The sequence below is a fragment of the Mastomys coucha genome, unplaced genomic scaffold (assembly GCF_008632895.1).
Source record: "Mastomys coucha isolate ucsf_1 unplaced genomic scaffold, UCSF_Mcou_1 pScaffold4, whole genome shotgun sequence".
In the NCBI taxonomy this organism is placed as follows: Eukaryota; Metazoa; Chordata; class Mammalia; order Rodentia; family Muridae; genus Mastomys; species Mastomys coucha.
In genome coordinates, this window is record NW_022196910.1 from 53193179 (window position 1) to 53203441 (window position 10263).

Here is a 10263-nt window from a genome sequence, read left to right on the forward strand (position 1 = left end):
ACTATTGTGAACCCACAATAATATGTGGCTTAATGGAAGCCACGTAATTATAACTATTTCTTGTCTATTGTTCTAAAACGTGGCAGACCTACAGGCAGATGGAAGGAAGGGGAGGGGGTATCTTACCTAAACTAGGGTGTGTCAACTTTAGAGTCTTTTATTTCCCCATGAATGGCTGTGCTTACACGGGTGAACGCTACAGTTCGAGTCAATGGGCATGGCGTTAAAGTCTCAGTTCCACCAGCTATCTCATCTTGCATCATCTGGCTGGTTGAGTAGCCCCAGTCCCAGACATGCTTGGGCATGTACCATGCTGCAAACAGCTTATCGAAACGAAGCCTTAAAATTATTTTGTCACCCCACGAAATGTTAGCTATCTCTTCTGGGTCTATTTTCTCTGAGGGGTTAGCAGAGCGACTCTGAGGTCTCCATCACTTTCAGCACCTTGCTGCCCAGGTTACAGGCAGAGTATGTCCAGATGGGCTTCACTGGGTGCCTGGTAGTTTGGTTCTATCTCCTCTCTCAGTATACCCCACAGACAGGCAAGTGTATTTAAGTCTGACAGACTTTTCAGTCAAGAACGGCATCATTCAAAAGGCAGGTAGACCAAGGTAAGTGTGTGTGTGTGTGTGTGTGTGAGAGAGAGAGAGAGAGAGAGAGAGAGAGAGAGCAAGAGAGCATATGTGTGTGAGCATGTGTGTGCCCCTGTGTTTGTGCATATGTGTATGTGCGCGCGTGTTTTTTCTTTCAAGGTCTTAGCATATACTAGTGTGATTGCTTTTATTACTCTTAGCTATTGCTTGGAATCTGATTGCCAATTTGGATGTATTAATTTATTATTTTTTTAGTTATTTATTAATTCACTATCATTCCCTCCAGCCCCATCCATTATAAACCAAGCTACCATATTCAAAATCATGTCCTTTGTCTAACCGTCTAGCCATCCATCCATATGCACATACGTTTGAGACAGATGTCACTGTGTGTTCCTGGCCGGCCTGAAACTCATAGATCTGCCTGCCTCTGTGTTTCAGTGCTGGGCTGTCAGGCGATACATATACCTCATATACAAATATGCATACACACACACACACACACACACACATACACACACAAGACCCCTCTGACACCGATGTTAAAACTGTTTTTTATCAAAGCCACTGTCTCACTCTCCAATAGTAAAATAATCGACACAGTTCTCTCGCTAGGAATTGAAAGGCCTTGGAACACAACTACTTTAACTGTACTCCCTAAAGTTTCCCCTAAGTAACTGCAGTTCTGAGCACCAGCCGGCTCAGTCCTTCGCTGGCTCGCCCTTGCCCTCCCATTCCATCTGATCTATGGTTCCCAGGACATAGCGGAGACTGCTGGCTGCAGACGCTGGAAAATGTAACTCGGAATTTCCTACAATCTCAGCTCCACTTTCTCCTGGGCGCCGGCCCGGGACTGGAGCCTTGTTATTGTCACGTGGCCGCGGGTGCCCGGCGGGCCAATAGGCGCGCGCCCGCCTCCGCGCCCCGCCTCGCCGTTCCGCCGCGCCGGGACATCGCGCCCCGCTGCCCGCCGCAGGCGGAAAAGTTTCTCGGCGTGCGATCGAGCTCTCGGACGCCGGTCGGGCTGCCTTCACCGTGGCTGCCGGTCCTCCGCTGCTGGCTTTCCCGCTGTGCACGGGCATGCGAGGCCTTCGGGGCCGGGACTGAGCCGCCAGGAGCACGAGGCGGTGATCCGAGTGTCCAGCCCCGTCGGGGAGTCGGTGCTTTTGGGGGTGCTCGAGGCTGCAGAGCTCCCGGCCGAACCGGAGGCGGCAGTGTGATGGGTGCTCCCGGGCTGCGAGCGGCCACCGCGGCGCTGGGGCTGTTGCTGTGCGCGGGGCTGGGGCGCGCGGGCCCGGCGGGGAGCGGAGGCCACGGGGCGCCCGGGCAGCTCTCGGACGACGCTCTGCTGCGCCCGTGCCCAGCTGCCTGCCACTGCCTCGGGGACCTGCTGGACTGCAGCCGGCGGCGGCTGGTTCGCCTTCCCGATCCTCTCCCGGCCTGGGTCACGCGGCTGTAAGTATCAGTACCATTCCGGTAGGGTGGAGGGCATCGGCCCGCCAGGGGTGCGGGACGAGAAGAGTCCGCCGAGGCCCGGGGCTCAGGGCGCCCTGTGCAGCACCCAGGCCGCTAGCGGAGCCCCGCGGCGGGAACTCAGTCTCCCTCTGCATCCGCGCAGGTGGGTTCTTGTGTCACCACTCCTGGGCCAGCTGACCCGACGCCTGCGACTGGGAGCCAGTCTGCGAGACGTCGTATTTTGCAGGTTTTCTTCTTAGTTTACGTAGGAAACTGGCCCTACTGTAGCTTCGCAGAGGCTAGGGTCCCTGCCTGTCCCTAGGCAGTCACTGCAGGCGCGCCTTTCTCTTAGAAGCCCTTGCTCAAGCTAAGGTGCACAGACTTTTCTCTCCGCTGTGCTTAATTTCACATTAGCAGGCCATCAGGCTCGCTCCCGGGCCACTTTGAAATGCGTCTTGGTTCCTCACCTGTAAGAAGTTGGGTGCGAAGACTGGACGGGTAGGTAAGCCGTGGAAGTAGGTTTTCAGAACCGAGATCTGGGGAAGTTTAGAGCCGGCGCTGAATGCTGTTTGGCGGATTTTAGTTGGAAAGCCAGAAAACCAAGTCACTGCCAACTGTGTGGAAGAACACGGAAGAAAATGTAATTTACTTGGAAATGCGAGTTCTTACAAATGTCAGCTCTCTTTATTCATGCCTAACCCCTAATTTTGTTAAAATTGGAGGGGGCGTTTAAGCCATAAGCAAAAAAGCAAAAGTTGTACTTTTTTTTTAAAAAAAAAAGTTGTCTTGTTTAAAAGAAATCAAATCACTTCATACTTAAAGATTCTCAAATTTAGGCCTAGCAGACACTCCCAGCTCTTAAACAATTGTAGGTCTTGACAATAGTGGCCAGACGGCTTAAGAAATCTTGTTTTTGATCTAGTATCCCAACCTACATTATTTCATCAGTTATAAACTGTTGACCATCAAACAACGTGCTCTCTTAAAAGGGAGTTTAATAAGGAAATAGAATTAACGAGAATTGGATTGATATTTAATGGCTGATTATGGAATGTCTGATGTAGCAGCTTTTATTACTCGTGAAAGGGGAGATAAAGACTTGAGCCTGAAGCAGGAAGACTTTCAATTAGTTGTGGCTAATTCCATTCAATTGCCTCTTGCCGGGTGGGGGGTCACACTGCTGAGTTCGTGAAAGCTGAATGGCTCTCTACGGACAACATATGGAATCAAGCATGGGAATGCCTGGAGGAGGGCACCCTATGGATGATAGGGAAAACTTAGACCTTCCTTGTCTCCCTGGAGTGCCTTTAGAAATGCTTACTAAGTCTAACTTTACCCAGTAGTTTCTTAATGACAGGTGGTCCACTGGATGTAGATGGATTTCAGAAAACTGTGTGGGCCTTGATTGGAAGTTGAGTTGAATCAAAGTGTTTGGGGGGGCATTCGATACCTACTTAAACGGTCTTAAAGGGAACTGACCTAATTAGGATTTTGTTTTGCAGATAATTTGGTGGCACACTAAAAACAAATTACAGTTTATTTGGTTAGCACAGTCTTTAATTACATTTCCGCCAGTAGTAAATTGTCTCAATACATGTCTGCATTCCTTAAACGTATGTGAAAATACATTACACTTGTGTAAATAAGCGCTGGGTCTCTTGTCAGAGGCCCTACTGTGATCACTCATCAAGCAGCCTCTCCATCCTTGTACTTCGGTGACTTCTGACCGTCTTTGGGAGGCATCACCAAGCCATGTGGTCTCAGGTTCTTTATTGTCAATGTTTCCTTTGTTTACTCTCAAAGGTCTGTTCCCCACCTCAGAGAAGAGCAAAAGGCAACATGCAATCCTTCTCCCCTGTTATTTTGTGTATTGCCATAGGTGTGAGCTGCTCCTAGTTAAACCTTACATAATTACAAAAGCTCTTAAGTAGATGGCTTCCAAGACCAGGGAGTGAATAGAAAATGTGTATTGTTCACCACAGCCTTCCTTCCTTGGGCTTTTAAAATAGTAAATATTTGTCTTTGGAATAGTTTATGAGAAAGTTCAGAAAAATATGCCGTGTGTCTTTTGTTTCCTTTGTTGAATCTACAAGTTAGGAATGTCTGTGCTCCCTGTGTGTGTGTGTGTGTGTGTGTGTGTGTGTGTGTGTGTGTGCTCGAGGGCGCGAGCACACACGTGTTCCCCACTTTATCCAGTTGTCCTTTATTGCCATAGGAGAGCCTTGTGTGGAAAACTGAGTAGTTGGAGCTAAACAATAATAACACTGTACTCGCTTCTGCTTTCAGAAGGAACCTGCAGTTCTTTAATGAAAGTCGCTGTTAAAAAAGTTACTGCTGGAGCCTCAGTCAAAGAGCTTTGTGCCTCTCCGGAGCTCTGAAGCCAAAGAGGGGGGCTTGTTAAAATAACCTTATTAAGCCAAAGGGGGCAAATTGTTTGATTGCCAACTCGAACCTCAAATGTTATTAAATTCTCGCTGGAATTTCAGATGATTTATCTTATCACGCAGAAGTGTTGGGGCTCTTAACAGGGCTGAGGAGAAAGTCCGAAAGGTAGTTTGTACTCAGTGACTGCCTGTTCTGAGTCTTCTGGAATGGGGTCCTTACTGTTGGGGGTGGGGAGGGAGTAGCAGTCCTTATGTTTTCCACAGCTGTTTCTCTATAGTTTCCAGACCAAAACTTGAGCATGGCAGGCTGATTTACGAGTCGCTTTGGATCAGTGTTTTAAAACAGCTACAGCCTGCCTTTTTGTTTTTCGGCTTTCCATATTTCTGCTGAGTTAGCAGCACAGCAGGCCCCGGTGGGATTGATTAAGAAGCTACGCTGTATTTGTGTTTTCAAATTTGAATTGGAAGTCGGATTTCCAAATGCTTAGAAAGAAGAAAATGATAGCTAGAACCAAATGTTGTAAAATGAATAATTTTCACATACACTCATTGACTCAATAAAACGCAGAGTGACTCTACAATATACGGGGGGTGGGGGGTGGGGGGGGCGGGGTTGATCTTTCTAGGCCTATGCCCCATGGCTTTCTGGGTAAGTTAGTTAGCGTCTCCCCACCTTTCCTATCTATTGACCTCATCGCAGCAAGTCTTTTTAAAAAGTTTCCTGTGGAAGATGTTCTTTCACGGAACTGCACATAAGGATGAATCTGCCCTCCCGGTTGACTGGTTTCTTTCCTGGGTTTGAAGAAACCCTGGAAACATTGTATCCCCACATCTCTCTTTAGTGCTCCAGCCATAAAAACAATATAGGGAAGACTTACTGAAAGTGGTGTCCTCTAAAAGGAAGGTAATTCTTTCTGAAACATATAGTACTTTAAAATCTAAATTTAGGTAAATTAAAAGTTTCATGGCTTTAAGCATTTAGCAGTAAAAGTCTCTTAAGAAGCATTTTTTTTCCTCCCACGTATAATGTGGCTTTAATAGTACACAGAGCTCAGGATGGAAGCACTTGCAATAACTGAAATATGTATAGCTGCCAGCTCCTGCTGGAGGACATGCAACCAGTGTCCCCAGAGTGTGCACTGGGCTGAAGGCCTGTTCCCAGTTCAAAGGTCTTTTGTTTTGGGAATCTCATCCTATTTTGGAGAACTCTGAGCACCCAAATCTCTTTTTCTCCCAGTATCTCCCTGTGAAAGAATCCTCCCAAGGAGCAGAGAGCAATTCTTAGCTCTCCTTTTCTTTCTTTTAATTTAAAAGAAAATTAACTGTATTAAATGTAAATACCAGATTGGTCCCCCCCTGTGCTTTCCAACACAGGAAACAATGCTGGCTGGGGGCGGGCTCAGCATTCTTGAGCTAAGTGGCTCCAAATGACTGTCTGTGGAGCGAGGCTGAAGTCCCAGGTGGAGGGCTCTTTTCTTGGTTGTGTTTTAAAGCTTGTGGGCAATCTGTGACTGTCTGGGGTGCTAAAGCACACAGGTTTTGTTTGACTGCTAACGTGAGTTGTTGGGCTCACGGCTTCCTTGATGAACTCCAGATGGACTTGGGCTGGACTGTGAGGGAAAGTGTCTGGCTCCAGCCAGCGTGGTGAGCGTGCACAGCAGTGGTTGTAATTGCAGGATTTTTATAGTTTAAAACTGAGCCAGATTTTTTTCCCCCTTCATGTTATAACTCCACCAGAATAAATCAACTCATGACTGTTACTGTCTGGTAGGTCTTTAGGCAAACAGAGCTTAAATAAAATCTTTGCAAGTTCTTTTTTATGTTGTTTTAAGGTGAAATACAGAAATCAGGGCTTATTCTCAAAAAGTTTGGAGAATGACAGTATCCTTAATTTTGAATTGTCGACTAAGCAAGAAGTAACATTATTTGTCTTAGTGTGTGATTTTTATTTTTATTTTTGTTGTTTGTGGGAGCGTATTCTGATGTACATTGCATGGCTCATACTTGTCAGCAACTAACTTTAATTATCTAACACTTTGGTTATTTAAAAAAAAAATCTTCATTTTAAACACGGAAGAATTAACTTAGGGCCAGCTTGCCTCTTCCAGGAGAAGCGTCCAGCCACATGGTGCTTAAGCCTGGTTTCTGGTGGCTATTCTGCCATTTCATCTCCATTATACTAGTTTGGCAGCTGCATGTAGACAGGGTGCTGAAACATTTGTTGGATTTTGATCCTTATTTCCGATCTTGGTGCTGAGTAAACTTTCCAGCCCAGAACACAGTATAGACAGGAGTTCGTTACTTTTAGTACTTTGTTGCCTGCGGGAATTGTTACTAAGTTTGACTGAGCCTTTGGGTAAGAAGCACATTTCTTTTAGTTTCTGAAAAACGTTCACGGGATACTTGTAGCATTGGCCAGGGGTTACTAGGTGGTTAGTGTAGTTTAAATAGTGTGCTACATTGGTAGATGTTGAAATTCAAGGAGTTTTTGAAAGAGAGGGTTCAGGCTGTGGTATATCCTTTTGAGCATGTACTTTCATGTACTTTCAGGGGCGCGAGTGCATGCGAGCACACACAAACACACACACACACACACACACACACACACACACACACACACACCACCACACTAGGAATCTAGCCCTTTAACACATTGAAACAAGGAAATACCCATGGCTACCAACTTCTGTTCCTTTCCACTGTAGTAAGTACATTGCTACTTAATTTTGTGATAATGAAAGTGTTTTTATTCGGAGTCCTTGTTTCAGTAACCTGCCTAATTAGCCACTTTTCATAGTCTATGATGTCACTGTATCAGGTTGGGAGGGGGTTTTGAGAAGATGAGGCAGTTCACAAAGACCGGTTCACCAAGTGCCAGAAAACATCTCTTAAAATGCTCCTGGGCTTCAAGAATTTGAATCTGCCAGCCTCTTAAACTAATTCTGTCCTCAGAGTTTGTTGTTTTGACTTTGACATTTGGTTGTCATTTAATTTGTGGATAGAATGGTCCAATTATTTCTCTTCTTGTCACTGGTGTTGAGAGAAAGAATTCAAAGCCCCCGTTCTGCCTAGTGGGTCATTAAGTGATATTAGTGACATTTAAGAAACTACTTGTAATATGACTTTTGTTTTCTTACAGGGACCTGAGTCACAACAGATTATCTTTTATCCCGACGAGTTCCCTGAGCCATCTTCAAAGCCTTCAAGAAGTGTGAGTCTCACTTATCTCTCTTTTGAGGGTTGCATAAAGTATTTCCCCCCGGGACCATTTCTTGGGACGAACCTTTGGACGATAAGAATGTCCTCAAACTTTTAACTTGGGTGATGGCCTCTAAATATTTTAAGGTGTTTGCATGCCTTTGGATTTCAGATGATCTAATTGTTTTTGTTTGTTTGTTTGTTTGTTTGTTCTTTTGGCATTTACAGGAAGCTGAACAACAATGAATTAGAGACCATTCCAAACCTGGGACCAATCTCTGCAAATATTAGACAGCTATCCTTGTAAGTGAAGCCAGCATCATTCCCATGTATATTTATCGGAGCAGTGGATGATATCTAGATCAGTGGTTCTCAACCTGTGTGTCATGACCCCTTTGTGTGTGGGAGAGGTGCTATATATCAGATATCCTGCATATCAGATATTTACATTATGATTCATAACAGTAGCAAATTGCAGATATGAAGTAGCAATGAAGCAGTTTTATGTTGGGGGGGGCGGTCACCACAACATGAGCAGCTCTAAGAAGTGGTCACAGCATTAGCGGGTTTAGAATCACTCATCTGGACTAGCATACAGTTCTTACAAGCAAACTTTGAGTACCCTTCCCACAGCACAACAAAGAAGACCTCTATGGGTTAACTTTATTTCCACTTCTAAACTTTGAGCATTTATTAATTCATTTACTTATGCTTATTTATGATGCTGGGAATGGAACCCAGAGAGCTTCTTGCTAGGCAATCCATTAAACTACAACTCCCTTAAACATCCTTTCAACAAAAAATACTTTACACATTTTACTTGCTATCTTGACTTCCAGGATTCAAAAAAACTACCTTGAGCTTTGATTATATCCTGTAGACTAGAACTTAAAATTCTGTCATTGCATAGCAGTTGGCATAGGAACTGTGCGTTATGGTAATGTTTGTAGAGAATGGTCAGACTTACTGTGTGAGGCTGGTGGGAGCTGGTTATATGCCATGGAGACATCTTTGTTTTTACCTATGTGTGTATGTGGATCTGTGCAAATTCGAGTGCAAGTGACCTTAGATTCCAAAAGAGGGTGCTGGATGCCCTGGGTTGGTTATCAGCTGCTGGATGTGGGTGCTGGGATTTGAGCCACTTCGTACTACCTCTTGAGCATGGCTCCTGGTGTTGGAATAGGGTTTGGAACCCTAACTGAAAATGTGGACACAAGTCAAAGTAATAAGTGAAGTCAAAATGTTAGTTTGCAAAGTTTACAGATAAAATTAAAAAATGTGTCAAATTTCCTGTATTTTCAGTGCAGATAACATTTATATTCATGGATTTGAGGCCAGTTTTGGGACCATCTTGTCTTTGCAGCATTTAGAAGTAGCATTTTGTATGTTCTAGGTCTTAATTTCTAAAATCAAGCCATTTCCCATTTTGATCTTCAGTAATTAAAAGTTTTGCTTGTTTCTAAAGTTCTTTACATGGTTTGATAAAAACCACTATTCTTTTTTTTTTTAATTGTCCTAGGAAGGGTGTTGGGAGGGTTGAAATTATATAGTAAATTTCAGGCGAGCTGGTCAATCAATTAAAGTGATCACTCTCCAATTGCTTCCATCTGGTGATTTATAGTGGTTTGTTTTTACTGAAGGCTCAGGTCAGCCGAGTCACCCTGCAGCCGCCCTGTCTGCTTTCTTCTGTTTGAATAAGAACTAAGTGGCATTTGATACTGATGTGGTTTCTCCACAGATCAGAACCAGAGACGAATGAAAGAAAAGGCACTTGGTATTTGCCAAATAAATGCTGAATTAAAAAAAAAGAAAAGAAAAGTTTTTGTATTAGTTCTAATACCTATTTTCTTCATATTTTAATGTCATCTGAGTGGAAGAGATCTTGCAGCACCGTAGTTATTCTTGACTGACCAAGGGGGCCCTTCGGAATCCCTCTATCCTGTTGTCTTTGTGTTTTGGCAGATTCTATCAGCATGCTTAAGAGCCTGGCACAATGGTGGCTGAGGGTCAGCAGTGTGGGGTTTTTTTTTTTTTTTCATGGCTTAGGGTCCAAAGCCAAAGAACATGTGAGGAAGTTATGAAATTCTCTTGGAACTAAGTAGCAACCTGAATACCATCACTTGTAGCTAGAAAGCTAGAGGCCAGAATAACTCTTGCCCGAAAGTTATGAATCTTCCACAGGCTGTTTCTGTATGTGTTTGGTGTTAGTGAGGCTGTGTGTCAAATTAGTCTCAATAATCTTACTTCCTTTCCCTCTTGTTGGTCATAGTCCATCTGGGCAGCCGAAGTTTTGTTCTCACATAATGAGGGGCCCAATTATTGCTTAGCTTAGGAAGTCCCTGTGGGTGGTGATTTATGTGAGGAGCCTGCTCATACAATATGGAGACTGAAAAGGAGTTTTTATGCCCATGAAATGTCTTGAAAATTTTACCTCTCTGGTGGCTTCTTTCTACAAAGGTTTTATTTTTCTCCTGAGGGCTCTTCTGAATATTGCAATATATGGTTATTTCTAAAGCGTTAATATCCTCTGTACCATATTGTATAGATAGAACATTTTCCTTTATAGAAAAACCCTTGAAAGTAATGTCAGCTAAATATCAGTACTGTTAAATACATTTCTGAAATTGCAAAAA

The 10263-nt window shown here is 44.2% G+C and overlaps 1 protein-coding gene across 1 annotated transcript in view; it reads left to right on the forward strand.

Annotated features, from left to right (window-relative positions):
• Positions 1 to 1538: 1538 nt before the first annotated feature.
• The window catches only part of Lrig3 (leucine rich repeats and immunoglobulin like domains 3), a 48779-nt gene continuing 40054 nt past the window's right edge, over positions 1539 to 10263 (forward strand). The window contains exons 1-3 of the mRNA XM_031348936.1: positions 1539 to 2048; positions 7572 to 7643; positions 7859 to 7933. Coding sequence (XP_031204796.1) covers positions 1813 to 2048; positions 7572 to 7643; positions 7859 to 7933 — 383 coding nt within the window. The 5' untranslated portion in view covers positions 1539 to 1812. The remainder of the gene's footprint in view (positions 2049 to 7571; positions 7644 to 7858; positions 7934 to 10263) is intronic.